Below are 22,899 nucleotides of genomic sequence, written 5' to 3'. Positions count from 1 at the left end.
GTCATGAGATTTGGGTAATGACCGAAAAGCTGCCGAAATGGGGTACTTCCGGATGGCTAAGGGAATCACTCGCCGAGATCGAGTGAGGAACGTAGCCCCCATAGGTCTTCTTCAATGTCGTAAGTTTGTTAGATTTTGAACAAGGAATTTAGAAAATAAAAAATATCGAAATTTTTAGCCCTATTTTTGAAATATTTTCCGTGCAGAAGATATCAATTATTAGCTACTTATTTTAAATTTGATGCACTGGTGAATATTTCCCAAATTATCTGGATATCCTTTGAATACGAATCCGCTATCTATTTTAGAATATTACAAAGATTCTGTTCTCCAGAAATCCTTTTATTAAAAACGACCACTTGGGGTAAAAAGTAACAAAAGGTATGGATCAAAAAGTAACAAAAACAGAAACAATTTCTGATGTTCCACGGTAAAAAGAAACGTAAATGCTATGTGTCGCATATTGTTGTTTGCATTGGTTGCTTTATTACGAAATCACGTAATAAAACGAATCAAACTGTGATAGTATCTTATGCCTGATACTATTTGCCCCAGCATTTTTGAGAATGGTCACAAAATTACCTTTTAGAAAGCGGCTCGATAAATATATTTCCTTACAAAATAAAAGAAAATTACTTTCACAGAGTTGAATAAGCTGTGCTAATGAGTTGTGCTAATTAGAAATTTTGGAGGTGCTCGGGTAGCTTGTAAAAAAATAAAATATCCATTTTGTGACTTTTTGCCCCAGTCTCCCCTACTAATTAAATTAATTGATAAATTTAAAAAAAAACTTATTCCACAATTAATAAAATTTCTTAAGGAAAGCACATTTTGAAACCGATTTCAATTCTTTCAATTCAGCTGAAAACATGTGTATTTTCAGTTGATTTCTGTCAACCTTAAAACGCCACTCCCATTTGGTTTATTTATTACATATTATTTGGTTAGCAATAATATTTTTTGTCCGAGAACTGCTGACCGGTTAGCATATTTTTGTTGCTTGACTCAGCAAAAAATATGCTGAAAACGTTGCTTTTTCAGTTAACTGTGCTCGCTGGGTAGTTATTTTCTTCGAGAGTGTTAGATTCGTTATAATTTTTCATTGTTAAATTCGGTAACTACACAATAATAAAATTACGATTTAAATATATTTTGAATCTGATTAACAACTTTTGTAATATGTGTTACCTTCGAACATTAATAGCTCTGGAGGAAAGTGCGTTACCTTCAGATGTTTCAAGTGTTAAAGAAATATTTTTTAATATGTTTTATTAATGAATTTAACCCATTATATTATAAATATTCAAATAGATAATCTAAGGTATCAAGTTTCCTGGGAAAAGCCATGGATTAAATCCATTAAGAAGAACATTAGATAGGGAATTAAAATGTCCTAAGCTTGAGTCGTCCGAAAGTAGCGCGTTACTGTTAATTCTCTTTAACACTTGTGAATTATCTTTACATTGGTAAAATTTAAAGCAAAACGAGTAAAAAGCTCTGAAAGCAGGAAGATTGCTTGTGAACGTAGGAAACGTAAGAATTTAATGTTTGCCAAGAGAGGAAACAGTTCTGCTACTTTTAGTTGTATCAACATTTTACACTTTCTCACTTTTATGTACTATTCTGTCGATACACCTTCATTTATTCATTTGAAGGAATCAGCATTTTGCGGCACGAACGGGCTTAAAAGGGTAGAAATATTTCTAAAATCCAAATATTTCACTGAAATCTTTCAATTTCTTTCAATTGTCCAATAAAATTGATGAATATTTAATTGAAGACTATGCATTTTTCTAACAAATGAAATATCCAATAGAAATTTTATCTCGAAAATAAATCTCCAAAATACAAGATAAATTACTTTAGTAGAAATATAAGCATTTTATTGATTGGAAAATTTCCATTTAAAATTTCTCCCAGAACTCCATTCCTCATTTCATAACAATCAGGTCCCATGAAGTGCTCCATGAAAATGTACACGATTCAACACTTCAGCAGTTGTGTATATTTGTATTTATTGTGAAAAGAGACGAAGTGCATTTGTGGCATAAATACTTGGTGGGGAAATGCGGAAATTGATACAGAAAATCCCTTCTGCTTGCGCTTTAAAAAGGAATCCCATACTCTAAACGACATCCAAAGTGGCTGTTATTACGGCAAAAGAAATAAAAGGAAGATACACATTGACTGGAATATATCTGAATGAGACACTTATGAGAGACGGAGATTCTCTGAGGGATGAAATGGGAAAGAGGAACCCCAAATTGGTGTCATTGGCATTAAAATCTCATGAAAAGTCTTGAGGAATTTTCTTATAATGCAGACCTCGATTCAAATATTTTTACAGTAAATTTAGCAATTGTCCATTTTATTTGGGGTTCCCATTCACTCATTCAAGCCCATTTTGAAGCTCAGAAGTATCAAGAGAATGCTCCTAATCTATTTTTTATTCAATCTATATCGCCGTAACCTCCCCGAAATACATAAGTTACAATACGTTCGTTGCATACTTAAAATTGTAAGAAAAAAAAAGAAGAAATTGGGGAAAGGAGTCACGAGGAAACGTAATAGCTATTTTTCGGTTTTTCTCCCCCTTTCACAATGTTAGAGGGAATTCTCAATTTCCAGGAATATATTCCCTCTCTTTCCCCTTTTATTGCAGGGAAGCAGAGATTTAGAATTGTCGACTATTTTGCACAAAGTGGGAAAAAATAAATTTATTTTAACTCCTCCCTGAACATATTTGACGTTACAGTCGCTCGTTTTTTCGTTCATTTTGCTTTAGTTTAAGCGGAAAATATAATATAAGAAAAACCCTAAAGGAATCCCAATGATATGATAGCTTGAAGGAATAATGATTCTCAAAGCACCTTTTTTAATATGCTCAAATCCTTAATGCGCAATTTTCTATTCAATTTCTTTCTCAAATTCATTTTACTTTTATTTTATTTATAAGCAAACATTTCTCAAAATAATAAAATTTTTCGTATATAGTTGCCAGTTGCCTAATTTATGGACGTTAATTATTTCTCAAATAAACTCCGCTGAATTATAAATTTAGGACACGCCCTTCTTCAAGAATAGTAGCCAATTGAGATATGTTTTTGAAAAGATCCACGGTAGTAGGGGAGACTGGGGCACATGTAACCATTTTCGATAGATGCGAATTTGAGGTGATTTTCCAAAGACATCGTAATTTTTTGGAAAATATTTCTTAGCTAAATGTTTTACCCTATTTAAGGAAAACAATTGAGTTTTCCTTAAAAATAAAATTTGTCTCACTGTGCATTTTTCTCTTTTCACAAAATACCTGGGGTAGAAGTAAACACTTTCTGGGGAGGATGTAAACACCATTTTTTCCACCCTTGAAATTAACTTTGCACCACTTTCGATTATTTTAATTACTTAAGAGATATATAATATAAAGACTGTATATTTTTCAAAAAATCACGACACTTTTTACAAAGAATAATTAAAATAGCAAAAAAAACTAAAAGCATGCAAGTCAAAGACATTTTTTAATGGATTTTCCTCATATTTTGACATCATGTGACTTTTTATTGAACACAGCGCCACCAATTTTTTTCGTAATCTATGAATTATAGATATTTCGCATGAAGGTCAATTTCCCACTCTTTTACCTACTCATTTTGTGAAATTGAAATTGCCTGTTTACATCTACCCCAAATACTGTTTTCTGACCAATTATTAGTTCTTTCAAAAAATGAGAATCTCAATTTCTGTAGTAAATGCATTAATATAATCCTAAAAGATGTAGGAAAGAACTGGTATTGCTACATTTCGATTATTTTACACAGTTTTTAATTTCTAGGAGGAAATCCAAATGACCAAAATAATCGAAATATCAACATTTTCGAGAAAAATGATTTTTATTTTTAAAGTATTAGGATTTTATTGACCAATTCTTCTGTGGACATATATCCCCATGGTATCTATGAATGCTTATGGGTTTTATCCTCTGGAGTCTTAAAATTAATGAAAAAAATCACAGTGTTTACAACTACCCCAGTTTACTACTGCCCCAGTTCCCCCTATGTGAAAATAGGTCTCTTTCAACAATTAAATTGCGAATTGTGTTTAAATTATTCCATATCTAAAAATAAGCAACACCTCTATTGAACTCAATTAACTTAGCAGCCACGCCCCTTTGAAATCACGCCCACCTTTTTTCATTAATTGGTCAATAATTTATTAATTTTGGTAAAAAAAAAACAAAAATTTGATCATGAAACAAAGACTTGTGCTGGCTAAGTTATCTCGGCCTGTTCAATTGGTAAGTCTTGAGCTGACCCATAAAATTTATATAAATAAATAAAGCCAATTTATGGACTTCATCCTCGCAAGGCGTGGTCTATTTTTTTTACTAAACAGAACTCTTTGGGTTCTCTCTATGATTTAGTTAGTATAGGTGGGTTGTCTTTAAAATTTAGTTTTATTTGTTACCAGGTTTAACATTCAAAATTTACACTTTTCTTTGGATTTATTTCTGTAAAGGCGTGGCCTAAAATATTACTTTGGACCCAACTAAGCGACATTTTTCGCAGGTCGAGCGTTCTAAAATTATTTCAAAATTCAATCACTAAATATTTGGATTATATTAAAATTTTCTTAGTCAGAACTTTAATATATTTGTTTTACGTAATGGCTGAGAATATCACAGCAAATATGAATTTTAATTCACACTTTCCTCGATATTCAATTTTCTATACAAAATACAATATCTGTGGCACATTCTTTGTAAAAATATCTTGAAAAGCCGCAAGAAAAGACGTTTGCTGAAGAGAAATAAGACAAGTGATAGCATTCGATGAAAGAGAAAAAACTAATAAATTTATTTAAATTTTTTGCACCCACCACCATCGATATAAATTTGATTTTTTCCAGAATGTTTTTTGATCAGCAACTTTGGCATTTGAAGCCCACCCACTGTGGGCGGAAAAGAAGGAGCCGAGATAAATGTGACTTAAACCTTTTCAGTGTTAGACACCACACATTTAACGATCCATAAATTTTTTTTCCCAATAATAAATTTATGGTGAAGTGAATCCCTATAAAAACGCCCCCTTGCACTTTTAGATGTATTGTATTTCAGTGGTAGCTCCACTTTCTTCACCACTGATTTTCTTTTATGCAAGGGAGGGAATATTTGTTGGCATCTTTCCACGCTAGAGACTCCTTGAGACACTTTCTCAATTTTGCCCCCATGGTTGGGGCAGCAGTGGAAGAGGAAATGGAAAAGACAATGAAGAGACCATTTTCATTGATTCACAAGTTCCTTCGAAGTGCACAATCGTCCTCTCGAGATCTTAAGCGACTTTCAATTTATTATTTGAGACAAGCAAGAAGGAAACTCCGTGAACTTTTGCTCCACAAATTTTCCACTTCTGTTGAAAACAAGAATATTTCACTTCTCTATTGCAATCTTCTGGGTAATCGTGTGAAAATTTGAATATTTATTCACATCAGAAAGTTATAGTGCCATGTCTTATTTTCGAGCACAATGGATTTTGAAAATAATTTGTGATCGAAATCTTGTGATAGTAGACTTCTTAAATATTAAATTATTATTAAGCAAATTTATTGGCATTTTGTTATACAACTTTTCTCTTTATAAGCGTGTCAAATAAAAATAAATTAAAAGAAATAATTAAAAAAAATAAGGCACATGTCAAAATATTAGATCTTTGAATAAAGAACTAGATAACGTTGGATCCTCGTATTTAAAAAACAATTAGAATAGTTGAAAAGTAACAATCGTAACAATAATTCTTACAAACTGATAGATTTTGCTAATATTGATATAAAGTTTGGATTCTTAATCTTTTGGTTTTCAAATTGTATGGATTTACATGGACAAGGATCACACTAAAATATAAAAATTTGGGTCCCGGTCAATATCCCGAAAGGCAAAATCCTGAAAACCAAAATCTGGAACGCCAAAATCCCGAAAGCCAAAATTCCGAAATCCAAAAACCCGAATTATTTATTGTGTCATAGCAACTCCTACAATTGAACTCGCCTTTGCTAGGGGCAAAGGGAAATTTTCTGTTGGGAAATTATTCTACACATTATCCTCCATAGAATTTCATCCCTTTCAGGATTTTGAACATTCGGGATTTTGGCTTTCTGGATTTTGGCCCTTTCAAATTTATTCAAATTTTCAGAACCTTGAAGCCATGAAGTTTCATTTAGTTTTTTCGGTTATCAAGGCAATCGAATTACGAAATATATAATCGAGTTCTCGAACTTGAGGATTCCGCGATGTCTTTTCCCATTCCATATTACCACCACATTATTTGTGTTTAGCGATTCATCTTATAAAAATGTCGTTTACTGCTTGAATTCTACAGAGAGGGCACTATAATTCCTCACTTTGGAGTTATTATAATATTTTGACTCCTTACCCCCTAAAGTCGTATTTTATGGAATTTTGAAAATCTAAAGTTTCGAGTTTTTCGACATCACGCTTTTTTTCTGTCTGTTCGTCTGTCTGTCCGGTTCTTACCACGCGTAAAGCCTAAATGGTTAGAGATATAGACTTCGGACCTTCGAGGGGCCCCCCATAAATCGATCTTGGCACAAATAACATTCTCCTCATTCACCCCCCCCCCCCTTTCAACTCTCCAAGACCACATTTGTTGGGGATTGCTCGAAAATGCGTCATGCGATTTTACTGCTCGAACTCAGAGAAAGAGCAGTTATATAATCGACTTTTTTCAACTTGTCACATTTATGGAGCTTAAACGGTAAGAGATATCGGCTTCCGGTCTTCGATGTTTGTTTTACCCCCTCCCCACCCCCTTCTAAACCCTCCAAAAATAACGTTTCTTGGTTTTTCTCAAAATTGGCCCAAGCTTTTTCAGTGATTTTTGGATATGTTTTAGAGCTAGTTCAGGCGAACATTTCGCCTAAACATACCTATGACCAGAAAATTCGCCATTTTGAATTATTGAAGGTCAAAGTTCAACCCTTTGGAAGGCTCATTTTTCAACCGATTTAGTTTTGGATTTTTTGGAAAAGTATTGCAATTTAGAACCCGGCTGCATCGGCCTTCATCGGTAATGAATCGGTTAAGTACCAATTTTTTGATTTTCAAATGCTTTTGTGATTTATGAATAAATTTGAACTCTATTAGATCAGTGATACCAAAAGATTATGCAAAAAAAAACTCTTTCACAGTGAGCTCTATCTCGTGAGTTCGAGCATTCCGCAAAGCTGGGACGCTTTGTCATCTCTTTTTTTTTCATTTTTGAAAATGTTTTAAAAATTATCCAGGATAACATTTCATTGTTATACGAAAATATTGTTGAATCAAGGGTTTTCAAAATCAAGTGTTAAAAGGGCTCTAGATAAAGAGAACAAGACAACAAGAAAGTGCAAACGTATTTTTTATCTGAAATTCAATTGCTACACTTAACTCTTTCCGGACCGCAGCATATGCTGCAAGTCAATTTCACCATTTTTTAATCAAAAATATCTAAGCTCAGGAATTAATTGAGGTTCTACAAAAAATATCTTACATTTGGACATCCTTATAGTTTGTAATCATCGACAAGAATAGGAATTTTATCAGTTCTGAATAATTAAAAACATTGTTTTTCACAGAACATTCATATGCTGCTTTGGGTACTCAGAGTCCCAAAAGAGACGAAAGAGTTAAGGTGTATTTTGGACAATGTTTTGAGTGATTTATAAATCGATTCAAACCTTTTATTAACCGGTAATGAACCAGTTATAAAGCGATAAGTAATTTTTCCTCAAAAATCAATTTCACTACTCTTTTATAACTAGGTATTTTGTAGGATACAAAATACTTGTTGTTGTTGTACTAGGTATTTTGAGAGGAATATTTTTGCGTAAATATTAACTCAGAATGATAGTAAACCTAATTAGTTCACATATTCTTAAAAATTACTGCAATTTCTTGTATTTTGTGTATTCCAAATCCTCGACAACTGGACTTAATTTTAAATATGACAATAGATTTATTAACGTTTTTATATTGTAAGATTTATTTCAGTAAGTTTACCTACGTTAAAAGTAGTTATAAGGTAAAGTGCCCAAACTCGACCGGTAGAGTTATTTATTCAATTTATTTGATATAATATTCAATTTGCTATAATATTTAAGGTATGATCTAACATTAATAGGTCAATTTTTTCATAAATACATATAATACGAATCAGTGACAATTTCATAGAAATTGACCATCAAACATTCAAAAATTGACCACCGGTCAAGTCGAGGACACTGGTCGACTGAGGGCACTTTACCTTAAGTAAAATGAGATAAATTGTGTTTTTCTTGTTAGTAATAGAATGCAGGGGAATTTTTTTTTAAAGTTACTCTTTTTCAAATTATATTTTTGTATAATTGGTCACTGTTCAACAACCTAACAAGTCTATTATCGTTTTACTCGTCATTCGGTGCTTTATTCCTCAAAGAACTCAACTTGATAAAAACTTATTGGCATAGAAAAAAGAAGAATGACTTGAGTGGCTAATTGATGTCAAGAAAGTTTCTGTTTGATCATTACCTTATTTAGAGTATACTGCCAATTAACTTATTTCAAAAGTGTTTTCGTTTTTTTGTCCGCAGAAAACTCTTCTCATTTTCCTCAAGAAGATTGTGTAATTAATTGACCAAATTAATTACGCCCCTTTACTCCTGTTTTAGACACTTGTTTTTCGCAGCTACGATGGGTGGATGGGACAATGATGGAAGTATCATCTCCATTCTCTGAGCTTTTGCCTTTCCCACCTGAAATATTGCGCAGGGGAAAGTGTTAGTTTTTCTCAGCTATTTAACTTCTTTTCTCCCAGTGCTTTCAACTTATCTGTCGATTTGCATCCACCAGAGAATTTTCCGGGTGAGGAATAATTTATGGGAGTTTGGCAGATAAAATTACCAGCTCTATGGAATCATGTAGTGTCTGATGAAGCGTATGACACGATAACTGCAACATGAAAAATCCATTCTGACTTTTATTTTCCTCCCAATGTCCTTTCCATTCTTTTTTTTTAATTGTTTTGCGCGAGTTATTATTGTTGGAAAAACCACCATATACCAGAGTTAAACTATTGATTTCCCAGAAAAGTTCCCATTTGAGCTATTGTATATAAACCAGGACTTTTGTAAGTATATAATGGTCAATGGGGAAATATGCATAAAATTATGCAGAAGGACAATCTATCAATAAAACATGTATAATGGACACAATTGGAAATGATTGTTAATAAAACATGTCAATAATTGTGGTATTTGGTTATGAAAATAAATATCCTCTACAGAGTTATTAATATTGGCATTGGGCCAGAAGAGGTTAACAAAAGAGGAAAAAAAGCTCAATAGAAAGTTCAGGCGAAAATATGAGCAAGTTTATGCAATTTATTATATTAATGCAGCTCCCAGGTTTCTTACACACAGAGAAAAGTTAATTAAAATTTATCTTCTCATCCCCCTTATCTCTCTTTGCTATATATACATGGCAAAACAAATTAATTTGTTGCTCATATTTTTACTAACTGGTGCTAAAAGAAAATAGTGCATTCATAAATTTTCTTGCAATCGCTAACAAAAAGGTAGGAGAGTGCAAATAAAAAACAAAACTTTAACTCTTTCTGAAGCTTTTTTTTCTGCTCCCTACGTATAACTTTTCTGAAAACTTTCCTCCAGGCATGCAGAAGTTTTGCACTATAAGTATTAAATTTGAGGGCTTTTGAAAGTACTGTTATACCATTTCTCACGGGGAAAACACCCACAAAACACAGAAATAGAATTAAAATGGTCGATTTTGGAAATATTGCCCCCATTTTGCATGATAGCGCTGGAGTGCAAAACAATTTAAAATTTGAGCACAAAAGCTAGTTCTTGTCTCTCAAGAAGCAAATTACCATTGAATTTCAAATGTCACAGAAATGAAAATTGACATTCAACTTCGTTTTACCATTTCCATTTGAAAACAAACCCCACGATGCAGAGATGAAATCGATCCAAATCCACTAAATCCCGAAGGGACATTCACTTGCAAAAGTTCCGACTTACTTTTAGTAGAAATTAGTCTAAAAGTTATGAGTAGGGGAAACTGGGGCAGTAGTAAACAAGAGGTAGTTGCAAACAATGCAAATTTTTAATTAGGTAAAAAAAAAATTATGAAACGTCTAATGTTTGTAAGTAGTTCAAGATTTCGGTGAATTAGTTAGGGGGGGGATGTTAAAGAAAATCATGTTGATGGTCCCCCGATCGAATTAAAGAAGGATCTCAACAGTTATGTATGTTTCACACAAGTTTTAAAAGATGTTTTCTCAGAAATCTTTAGGAAATTTGCTTAAAAATATGTACTTCATATTTTTGGAAAATGACAAAAACCAACAAATGAGGCATTTAGAGTGATCGAAGCGCGATGTCTCAGATGAACAAAATTGTAGTTCTAAGTGTGGCCTATCACCTGGTATCATTGGATTTTTAATATTTTGTTTAGTTTATTTTATACAAATTTTTAAAACCTCACTTTAGGACCATTTTTTTGGTAATTTTTAGAGAAACTTCAATTTTACACCCCGAAGGAGTGGTTTTACAAGGTTTTTTGTAATTATCAAAATTGAAGCTCGACTAATGAGCTTTCCAACGCACCCACACTTTTCAAGTTCCGTTCACTAGAACCTGAGATACAACGGATAATGTAAGGCAAAGCAGAAAAAATATAAAAGTATTAATAAAAAAAAATTGTTACGTATAGGAGCAAAACCAAGACCAGATTCTTAATCAGGGGACTTGACTCTATCAAACGTACCATGTGAGATCTCCGTTAACAAAAAAAGTTGTGAATTTGATGCATAGTGTAATAATAAGTTAATTTAATTCAAAATGCTGATCAAGTAGGGGGAAGTGGGGCACCTTTGAAAGTGGAACACCATTGAAATTATGATTTTTCGCCTATTTTTAAATAAAATTGAGCCTTATCGTGACATAATTTAGCTGCACAAACACAAACAGATTGAGAAGCTAAATTACATTATGATGTTGCCGAGTTTTGTTCAAACATAGAAGAAAAATCCCAATTTCAAAAGTGCCCCACTTCCCCCTACCGCAATTTAGTATTTCTCAGGTGCCTCCAATTAAAAACAATACCAATTTATTTAAAATAGCATTAGGGTAACTGTTTGTAATTTTGAACACTTTGCGAGTAATTTTGAACATCACAAATACACTGATTGAAATTATAGAATTTTCTACTAACAATGAACAATGTATTCTATCCAATCTATCTGAATATTTATGTTTTTAGAAGATGTTAACGCCAAATTTGTTAAATTTTAAGTATGATTTGAGTTAAAATCGCTTTGTTCAAACCTTAGCCTGGGCAGTTGCTTACAAGAAACTGTTTTGAAGTTCTAATAATTTCTTCGATATTGTAGATGATATTATTAAATATTCATGGAATATTGTGTTAAGTTACGTTAATAGTGATACGTTAATTTACCCTGCAATGAGGTTTGTCTTGTTAATTACGTTTTTCGTGTGAAAAATGGACATTTTTTTCAGAGATTCACCAGTGAGTTTGTGCTTGATATTTTGGACGGGTGTTTTTTTCTCGAAATTTTGTAATTTTTTAGTATTTGTGATGAATAGGCTGTAAAAATGCCTGAGGAAACAAAGAATCATCATCTTCATGAACGAAATGTAGTATTTATAAAGAGCCTTAAAAAAGTCCCGGAAAGGCATAAGAATGCGTGAAACCATACCTGTTCCGCTCATACGTGTAGTGCCGAAATCAACTCCTTTTAATGAATTAATGGTAAGTTTCCAGACTCCTTTGGAACATTCTACGGTACCTTCTTATAAACAGAAGGAGGACTTGGTAAGTTAAGTTCTTAAAATAAACAACAATGGGATCTTATTGCGACAGATTAGCTGTCCGAAATTACAAGCAAAATGTCCAAAATTACAAGCAATATGACCAAAGTTACACTCAAGTTCTTCTATAGATATTTATTCATTTTTAAACGTATTGAGATTAATTTTGGAAAAATTAAAGGCTATAAATTGCTTGTCAGGAGCCTATACAACACGTTTGAAAAGGAAACATACATAAAAGCTAAAGCTATAAAAAAATATTTATTAACTTAACCTCATATGTCTTTTAATGAAAATAGTCTTTCATAATTAATTTGTGGAGATATGGGAGATTGAGGTAAATAATTCATAATTTAAATAAGAATCCTGTAAAAGAATTACAATAAATACATAATAGTTATCATACTTTAGATTAGATTTTAATGCCAAGTAGAGGAAATAAAGAAAAAATAGAGAAATATGTTGTCGGATAGGGGAAGGCTTTCAGGGTTCTCATATACACTCTGGTTTCGAACACTTTATGTTTTTCTCATATTCTTTCAATGAATCTGATCAATTTTAACTACTCGAACTCCAAGAAAGAGCTGTTTTTTTCAGAAACTTTTGTTACTGCCTAAGTATTAAAATATAGGGGAAAGTACCCTCCCTTCGAACGTTAATTAATTCGAAAAATGTGAATTTTCTTTTATTTTTCCTAAGAGATTTGCACATTTATATTAAATATTAGTTGGCTTACAAAACTTAGGGAAATCTTAGTCTCTTAGAAAAACCAACAGAATATCATACTATTCGAAGGCATAAACGTTCGAAGGGAGAGGACTTTCCCCTATGGTTATAAATAAATTAAATTCATAAAAGAAATATGGGAAAAATTCGTAACCAGAAGTGTGTGCGAAGCTAGAAACCCGTTTTTCCATTTAAGTTTAAACAACAATTTCGTCAATAAAACCTTCATATTACTTTTCTTTAGACGAATAAAAGGTCAAAAGGTTTTGAGATATTTAATTTGCAAATGTTAAATGCTCTTTTTGCTTCAATGTTGGATCGAACAATTAATCGCTCAAAGTTTATATTTTGTACAGCATATGGCATTTCCAGATTTTTTTTTCATTTTCAACTACACTGGTAAAAATAAAAGGGTCAAATTGATCCAACTGGTAAAAATGAAAGGATCACCGATGTTCCTTTGAAAGTGTCCCTGTTGTGACACTTACATATTTACCTCCGGAATAAACGAACAAAACAGTGATGAAGGTCATCTTTGGTGTTCGCTCAGATGAAAGAAATATGGTATCAGTAATAAGTTCGTGATAAAAGATAATCTAACGTGATAAATGTGCATACAAAATTTCAAGAGACACTAGTGGTCCTTTCAAAGGTTCAAACATGATTCAACCTTTTCAAAAGGATGGAACATAATCTAATTTGATCCTTTCGTTTTTACCAGTGTATGACTTACCTTTCTTCAGACATCAATGATTTGCTTCCATGGCTTCTGGAAACATCGAACGTTTAGGAATATCACTAAAACAATCCAAATACAGAAAAAAGAAGTGACGTGAAAATAATTTATAAAATTTTTATTTCTTCCCATTTCAGTTTTTTTTCTTGGTTTCTTGTAAAGTTATACAGCAAATACAATTAAAGGTGTATATAATGATTGTATAATTAATATGCCACTTTTATAAATTCATCATTTTACTTCATTGTTTAAATATATCATACCAAATAGAGATATATTACTTGCAATTCTTCTTCTCCAATTATGCAAAAAATGCAATCATATTCCACTAGGGGACATCCATTTTCATCCTACAAATTTTCAATGGTTTTTTTGTTTTTTTGGGGAATTTCTCTTTATTTATCTCAATAAATTCACTAGTAATTTGTTTTAATATGAAAATTATTCGGACACAAAGGATGGGTATTCATTAATTAAGCGCTTCAGCCAGGAATTTTGCAGTATGATTGAAAATACAAAAGAATATTTGTGAAATTTTCACAATTTTCCCATCTCCATTTTAGCAATGAAAAATGATTAAAAAAAGTGAATTTTTATATTGAGTCAATATGCTAAAAATTAGGTAGGAGATGGAAGGATAAATGTGGCGTGTAATTTTCCGTACTATGTCAAAATTAACAAATAACTCGCGTGCACTAACAATAACGAATTAAATTCTTGCAAAATTTAATGTCACAACAACAATTTTTCATTTAAAATGTGCATATGGTAACGCAAAACATTTTACGATTAAATTGGCAAAAAATGCTCAAAATTATTATTGGCTTATTGATTTAGTGCTTGTGCATCGTCACCATTCTTTGCACTAAATTATCTATTTGTTGTGCAAATTCTTCGTTGCACTACAATTTGTCCACTGGGTCGCTAGATGGCGCTGCCGCTATAGAAAATGTCATTTAGAAATCACTAACCTCACCTTCAGTGTCAGGATACGTGCAGGTGAAAGGGCTTCTAAGCCAGTGACAGAGTGACTTGTCGTTGCGCTTGGATTTCTTAGCATGGATTTTCTGAGGTTCTCTAGGTGGTACCTTCGAGCCAGCTGCTGAACTGAAACTGGATTCATCACTATCCCGTACGGTGGCGACACTGTGATATCCGCTTTCAGCTCGCCTAGAAATACCCGAATGTTTAGATGTTCGGGGCGTCGAATCGTGCCCACTGTCGTAGGCTTCAGATGTGGACAAGGGAAGAGGTGGAAGTTGAGGAAGCTGCGTTTGAGAAAGCAGGGGAGTATCTGCCAACATTTTTCCACAGTCCTCCTCGATAGCAGGAGAAGGTGGTGGTTTGTTATCTTCAAGATCTAGTTGAGCGATCTTCTGCAAATTTGGATCCGAAGCACCATCAGGATGCCTTAGGGAAGCATACTGTTCCATTCCTGCTATCGCAACAATACCATTGAGGCTAGGCAGGGAGGTTTGACTAGGGGATCGAGAGAGTGTGATAGACTGACGGCAATCTCTACAACGTGGAGAAGGGGCTCTACAGACTGGTTCACTACAAACACTCCCAGTTCCACCATTGAAACGGTATGCAGGTTCACTGTAGACGCTTCCGGCGTCCCCACCTACTCTGAACACTGGAGTAACTTCGGCCATGGCCAGTTGTGACGTGAAGATCTCCCGCAACCGGGCTAGCTGATCAAACTGGTGCCTACAAAAATTACACAAAAAATGGAATACACAGTGATAACACAAGGTAAGAAAAAACATTTTCCTACCTTGAGTTATCACCAATGACGCAATCGCTGAAAGTGTCTCCAACGTGAAAACTGGACACAATGGACATATCTCCGTGACTTAGAGCGCTCAGTGGATGGTCTGCTCCAATACCACTACCCATCGTCCTTGCTATTTCTTCCTCTGTAACCTGCAATCCGCAATCCATCATCTGGACTCCTGGTAAATTTTCCCTCGAAATATGGCGTGAACAAGATGATCCTAAGTGAAGGCTTTCGTGAGAGATCTCTCTGGATCCTAACCGATCGATTAAAGGTAGGGCCGGTGGAACTTCTGATGGACCACTGTCCTGATCTTCCTCTTCTTGATTCTCATTGGCAGTCGTTGTTGTTGGCTGTGGACAAGTGTTGGCAGTATGTTCTGAATGGTTCTCCTCTTCTCTTTTGGCACCACTGTCATGCACTATCGCTGATCGCTGATCGTCTTCAGACCTACTACACTTGAACTGAGTCATGTGATATGTTGGTTTCTGGTGATGGGGAGACGATGGTGACGATACCGCCAGCTGATGACCACTGCTTAGCATCTGACTCGTCTGATTTTCTACCCACTGCCGAATCATTGATTTCTTGTGACTGTCCATGAAACCGTACGCTCCGTTAGGATTAAGGGAACCAGGAAGACAACCAGCAACTAAGGTCTTTGACGTATTTTGCGATGCGGTCTTTGGACCGTCCACCCACGTTTCACATTGCTTAACGTGGTTAATCTCACGCATTAAGTGTCGTGCTTCTGCCACCTTGGATCTAGACACTCTAGGCCCATCTATCCATTTCTCCTCGGTTATTTTCCTAACAGGACTATCGTGGGGTGAGTTAACCATATTTGGTCGCCTTAGGGGTGAACCCTTAGGGGTGGGAACATTTGAAGCTTTATTGAGGCTCATTGGATATTTATAGGGACTCGTTGGGATTTTCTGTTTAACTGGACTCATCGTTGTATTCTGATAACCTGGATCGTAGTTTCTTTTGAGGCTGTCCGTTCTCTGAGCTGTAACCAAAGTGTTTTGGGACGCAACTCCAGACGCCATATTAGGTTGTTGGTAAGACTGGGGAAACTCTTGCTTCGAAGCAACTTTCTTTGCCGGAGACTTATTAGGTTTCTCAGCTGTTGTTCCCTTTAGGACCTTCTGCATAGCGCACCTATTGTCACCAGAACTGAGACTAGGTAGGTAAACAGGTGGGTGTTCTCCGTCAGTCTGATCATCACATGGACCCATATAGATCACTGTGTCAGCGGAAAGGTCTGAACTAGATGGGTCTGGTCCTTCTGAAGATCCTCCAGATTGATGACCTGTTGCACTGGAACCTAGGGATATGCCTTTATCGGCACCTGATAGCTGAAATCTATGTTTTCGTCGACGCATTCGATGAATTCGGGATGCTAACTGAATCGTTGTGAGCGCGTCTGAGTGACTCTATTTTGGGAATCACGAATATATAGCTAGACACTGATTTTTAAAAGATTTTGCTAGAACAAACTTTGGACTCACCTGAGAATGAGTCACGTGAGCAAGAACTGTAACATGACAAGTGATTGGAGCGAGACAGTCTTTGAGTAGAGGTGTGAGGGGATGGTCCCTGTTTGGCGGATGCCTTTGGCCACTCAATATCGCAAGTAAAACATTCCCGATACCCGACAGAGGTAATCCACCAGCTCGATTTGCACAGCCCCCCAAGTCAACCAAATGCAATCGACTCCTACCTCCGGCCACTGCAATGTGCACATATACGAGATTTTGTATCTAAAATTGAATGAAACGGATTTTTTTTGCTACTCCACTCACCACCTCCTTTTCCAGCTAGACTGTACTGATACACATGCAGGGTGAAGATCAGAGCAGGCTCCAGGGGACTGTTATGCCCTGTGGCACGTCCAGCCAAGGCAGTGTCCAGAAAAAGAGCCGCTCTCTCTGCTGTTGGTGCCCTCAGTTCTGTGGGTCCACCCAAGAAATCATCGCGCAAGTACACACCTGGCGACTCGTCGGATTCTACGTGTGGAAGGTTTTAGAGGATATAAAGGTAAATGAAGAAGAAACACAAACTCATAGGCGGATGCAATTGATGCAACTTCTGGCTTGCAAACAAATATTGTCTATATAGTACAATATTACATTGCACTAATGCTAATAACAGAGTTAAAATTAGTAGATTACAACGAAATTTAATAAATCCGGTAATTTCAAAAGGTGGGTCTATCAGCTTTCTACTTGAATGCCGCTCGAAGTGTCGTATGACGTTATCGCGATAATGAAGATAAGAAAGAGAACATATCTTTTGTTGAATCTAAAATCGGTACGTAAATCAAATGCCTATCTAAATCGGTATAAAAGTATTTAAAAATAATGATTTGTGAGTGCTAGAGTGAGTGCTAAGTCCCGTTTCTGAATAAAATAGAATTGATTCATCTACACGGTAAAAAATTTCGGCACATCTTTGTTCCAAAAATTAGCTCGTTCACGGACACCACAATTTTTGGCACAATCTTATTCATTTTACAAGATTCAAAAAGGTAATCAGTGTTAGTAACGAATTTGTTCCAAAATGTAGCTCGTCCACGGACACTGAAAATTTTTGGAATAAATTTGTATCTTATACCAGAAACAAAAAGATATCCAATATTAGTAACGATTTTGTTCCAAAAAATAGCTCATCTATTATAAAATCGTATACCTCCTCTCACTTATTTAGCCATCACCAACGAAGCGAAGATGACGCCAAATCTGTGGGAATTTTCGTGCTACATGGTTTCACTTTTTTAATTCGAGATTCTCTTTCTCTCCTCTGCTGCCAGTACACGCATATGATTTCGTCATGCACGCGTCTGTATAAAACACTCTTAAGTTGATTTTCATTTGATGTTCCTTATAAACTTTCGCAACCGAAATCCATCTCGACTGAAATATAGGCCTTAAGTGTAAGACGAAAGATTTTACACGAATTTGTTCCCGACAATGGGAACAAAGAGATTCCCCATATGAATAACAACTTCCTTCCAAAAATTACCTCATCCACGGACACCGAAAATATTTGGAACAAATATTGACACTGTTATAACTCTCTGTTGCGCGTTACGTGTATCTTGCAATTGCAATGGAACCAAACAGCCATTTCTGGCTCGGTATCCTTACCCTCGGTAGCACTTCTCATTCCAGGGATTGAAACATTGTACACTGAGATGAGACATAATATATGTATCTATCTATCTATCTAAATATGTTACAGATGTGGGAATAATATTGTTATAAAAAATATGTACCAATTTGTTCTTGACAGTGGGAACAAAACAGTCGAGTACAACAAATTATATTCCAACTTTCAGGAACAAATTTGTATAAAACGTAATCAACCATGGGCGTACCCAGCTAAGGGCAGGGGGGGGGGCAGCTGCCCCCCCCTAGAAGTGTCAAAAAAATTCAAAAACAAGTGAAAAGCAAAAAATATATTTATTCAGCAAAAAAATTAATTTGGCCAGTAAAAAAATCCAAATCTTTCCAAAAATGGGCCTAATTTTTTAATTCATAAAGATCGAAACTTTCATGAAAATTGTATTGCTTTTTAAAGTTGTAAATTTAGTCACTTCTCAAATTTAATGTTTTACTGCTCATTTGTAGAAAGTCACTACAAAAATTGACTTATAAAAACTCAAAAACTATTAAAAACCCAATTGGGGTGGGGGCAGGACAAGGCGCTTGTCCGTACTGTACTAGATTCAAGAATAAAAAAAAAGTGTAAAAATGAACAAATATTTCGTAACTTTTTTTGATTTATTTTTCTAACGTAATTTGAGTAATAAATTTATTCAGTAATATATTTTTTGAAAAAAAGGAAGTTGTCACCTAATCTTTTTCACATATTTAAGGGATATTTAAGAATTTATAACGAAAGCGTAAAAATCCACAGAGAAAGTAAAAATATAGCGTTAGAATATGTTTTAGAAAAGTCGTCCTTGAGTCTTCTAAAAATCGTATTTTTTGGCACTAACGGTTGACCATATGAGAAGAAAGCAAGTTTCTTTAAATGATTCTACAGAATATTTTTAATAATCTTCTTCTTAATAGCATATACACATTGGGAACTGTTTTCGCCAAAAATTGCATTTTTGACAGAATTGTGATGTTTCCACCTAGAGAGGTGCAGAAAATTTCCTTCTAAATAGCATTTGTTTTTTTTTAAATTACTCCCAATGTGTAGAGGCCTTAAGACATCTTAAAAACTTGTGATGGACCTCTAGTTTCCTCGGGCGATATGTTTAAAAAAAAAGCATCAAGGATTTCGAAAGTTTATTTGAAGCCGTCAAATGGAGCAGTCAGACGTATATTGACTTTGAACTTTGATCTGTTGAGGGGCTATGCGGGTCAATAAGGCTGAAAATAGCATATTTTCTAACTTATTTTCTCAACATAATAAAAATTTTATTTAATTCAAGCTCCTAAGTATATAAAATCATAACATTTTACATCATGTTTCGTTTTATAGAATAAGTTATGATCAAGTAAACATAAAATCCTAATAGGAAAAATTAACGTTTTTAATATTAGAAAACATAGCTCAATGGCTGAATTTTGATTTTTTTTTAAATTAAATGCAGAAAATATAGTTTAAATCTTGTTCTTTTTATGCCTAAGAACTTGAATTAATTTTTTTTTATTATGCTGGAAAAGAAGTTAAAAAAAATCTGTTTTAAGTAAATTTTCGTTAAATAGAAATGTCAAATTTCAGAAGCATTTCATTAATTCTCTAAAGACTGATAGTTCTTTTTGCCTTAAAGGGCTTCACAAAGCGAAATGTTAAGACCAATGTTCCACATTAAGTTTAAAAAAATATAAGCTCCAAAATACTATTTAATGTTTTTGTATAGGGTAAGTGTGCCAAATTTCGGCATAGTTGCATGCAAGCGACAAAGTCTCAAGTTTGAAATGTAATATTTTTAATAAAAATAGAATATTTTTGTTACTCTTTTATAAGGAGTGATGCTTGGAACCTTACACACAGTTTATCATCTTTATTTTCTCTAAAATCATTCTAAATACATTTTGAAATGAATAAAAATGTAGACATAGAATTGGAGGCCTATTTCGGCCACCTTCATTCTCATAGTTCGTTGCCCTTCCAGAATTCTTTCAATGTCTTTTTCAGATCATCTTGCTCGTCGAAGCGACATTTTTTGGATTGTACAATCTCAAGAGTATGTAAAAACTAAAAATTCATGGAAATTCGAGGAACAAAAAATATGGCCGAAATTGCAAGCTGGGCGCAATTTGGCACACTTACCCTATGTTTATTATTATCAGAAATGAATAAAGATAGGTGTAATAGTAAAAATGCACTGTGTTCTACGGATCGGAAAGGGCTTTATCAGATCACGGGTAATTGATTCTATATAGATTAAATATGAACTAACGGGATGCATCCTTGCTGTAGTTATTTGGTAAAAAGTTAAAATAATTTCTAAAAATTAATTTTATTTTTGGCCAATAATATGGGAGACAATGCACTGGTCCGAGGAACACTGATGATCGTTCCTTAACCAATACCTACAAATTGGGCATAGACTAATCTCTCGTGAAAAGTAGGACCAGTTTGTATATATAGATACTTTTTATCTCATTTTATTTTTTTTTTGTTTTTTTTTTTTCAAAATAAAAATTATGTACCCCCCCCCCCCGCCAACAAAATTTGAGACTCAGCCCCCCCCCTAACTGAAATCCTGGGTACGCCCTTGTAATCAACTCAAATTTGTAGACATTCCACCGTATAAAAACGGTTTCAAAAGAAAATTCTGACAGAATTGTAACTATATTTCGTAACAAAACTGTAAAGAAAACTTTTTGGAACAAACAAATATCTTCTCTAGGTACAAATTGATTCCAAAAAAAATTGTTTCAAGGAAAACTTGTTCCAATATTTTGGTCAGTGTCCAAAAGTTGTAGAGACGCTTTTGGACTCCAAAATTAGCCGATTAACGGTCTATATAGTTCAACTATATCGTTGCAATATTTCTTAGACTGAGCCATCTTTCGGCTTTTCAAAAGCTCTTTAAGAAGCATACTAGTATACACACGTTCATCTAGGTTATGAAGGTTTATTGTAAGAGGCCTTCTGTAGCATTCCACTCAATATGGCTACATCGTTGTTATATCACTATATATTATATATTTTGCATTAAAAAAAACGATTTTTTGCTTAAGGCTATAATTCATGCATGCAACATATATGCATTAATAACAATATGCGAAGGGAATAGTTTCACTGGACAGTTTGAATGTGGAACTCAGAATTTTACTCTCCCTTTGAGATTGCAGGATATCCACCCCGGTTGTTCGAACGTGATCTTGCCTAAAAAAGTCTTCCAACCGCCACCCAATCATTAGTGGCTTAAGAACAAGGAATTTCCCTGTATTTTCTTTGTCGTTAAAATAATAAATATTTGACCAGCTATAGAACACTACCCAGCGAGCACCAAATGCTAAGCTTTTTCAAATCAGCTGAAAACATATATTTTTTCAGCTGAGCTCTGCTGACCTCGAAGTTACACTAGCGATCGCAGTGGCAATTAGTCAAAGTTATTGTTTTTCCCCAATCGAGTGAGAGACTTTAATGCACTTGGTTTTTGTCTTTGCTGAGTTGAGTAGAAGCTAAGGTTAACCTTTTCCAGTATTACAATTTTATGATTCTTACAATAACCACATTTGACATTAAAAAATAAAGCAAAAAATTTAAGATTCACAAAAATTTAAAAAAATCATATTTATAATATATTTTGAATAATATGTATTCTTAAACCTTTTCCGACCAATAAATTTAATTTTTTTGTCTAATTTTATCAAAATATATTATGAATTCATTTATAAAAAAATATACTACACCTAAATTAAAATTGCATTGCCAAGAATTCTTGTCCGCTGTGATTTTACAAAATTAATAACCCAAGAAATTCTTGGGAATTCTCAAGATATTTTGATATTTAATGAATTCTAAATTCGAGAAATATTGAAAAAACTTCGGAACCTCATGGAAATACCAAGAAGATCAAGAACATATAGAATTTAGAGCCTCTATCATTTTTATTTAATGGTATACATAGTCTACTCTAAATTTGAAATGATTTCCAACAAATTAGCATATTTTCCTGACTTTAAAGGTATTTAAAAACTCTCTTCTAAAAAATATAAATGTATATCATTTTAATTTAAAAAATGAATCATCAAATTGAATAAATTTTTCATTTAAAAAAGAATACGTACAGTATTAAAAAAAACGATAATTGTTGGTTTGTTATTTTACCACGATAATAAAAGTAGTTTTTTGCGTAAAAATGCGCTTTAGAAAATTTATAATCGAAAATTTATAAATAGAAAAGTGCAGCATATACATTATGCATATGCATCGTGCACGGATCATACATTTATTTCACTTGTAAAATATAAAACATTTTATAACATAAAAAAAATATATTTTCCGCATTTGCCGCAACAAACAAAAACGCTTTTATGTAAATTTTTCAACTTAAATTGTGATAAAACAATTATATTTTATTTTGTAGTATCCATAGAAATTTTTTTGTAGTATTTTTAAAGGCATTATTGAACTCATTAACTCTTTCCGGACCGCAGCATATACTGTAAGCCAATTTCACTTTTTTTAAATCAAAAATATCTTTGCTCAGAAATTAATTGAGGTCCTACAAAAAAATATTTTACATTTAGACATCCTTATAGTTTGTAATCATTTACAAGAATAGGATTTTTATCAGTTCTGAATA

General features: G+C 33.7%; 1 protein-coding gene across 6 annotated transcripts in view; it reads right to left on the bottom strand.

Moving 5' to 3' along the window:
* Positions 1 to 13,706: 13,706 nt before the first annotated feature.
* The window catches only part of LOC129805906 (kinesin-like protein CG14535), a 118,606-nt gene continuing 109,413 nt past the window's right edge, over positions 13,707 to 22,899 (bottom strand). For all 6 annotated transcript variants that reach the window (XM_055854146.1, XM_055854148.1, XM_055854149.1 and 3 more), the window contains 4 exons: positions 16,922 to 17,125; positions 16,628 to 16,848; positions 15,117 to 16,552; positions 13,707 to 15,049 (listed from right to left, as the gene is read on the bottom strand). In XM_055854146.1, coding sequence (XP_055710121.1) covers positions 14,296 to 15,049; positions 15,117 to 16,552; positions 16,628 to 16,848; positions 16,922 to 17,125 — 2,615 coding nt within the window. In that variant the 3' untranslated portion in view covers positions 13,707 to 14,295. The remainder of the gene's footprint in view (positions 15,050 to 15,116; positions 16,553 to 16,627; positions 16,849 to 16,921; positions 17,126 to 22,899) is intronic.

This window comes from Phlebotomus papatasi, chromosome 3 (genome assembly GCF_024763615.1).
Source record: "Phlebotomus papatasi isolate M1 chromosome 3, Ppap_2.1, whole genome shotgun sequence".
Classification (NCBI taxonomy): domain Eukaryota; kingdom Metazoa; phylum Arthropoda; class Insecta; order Diptera; family Psychodidae; genus Phlebotomus; species Phlebotomus papatasi.
The sequence above is the reverse complement of the archived record's forward strand: the minus strand, read 5'-3'. Positions and strand labels throughout refer to the sequence as shown.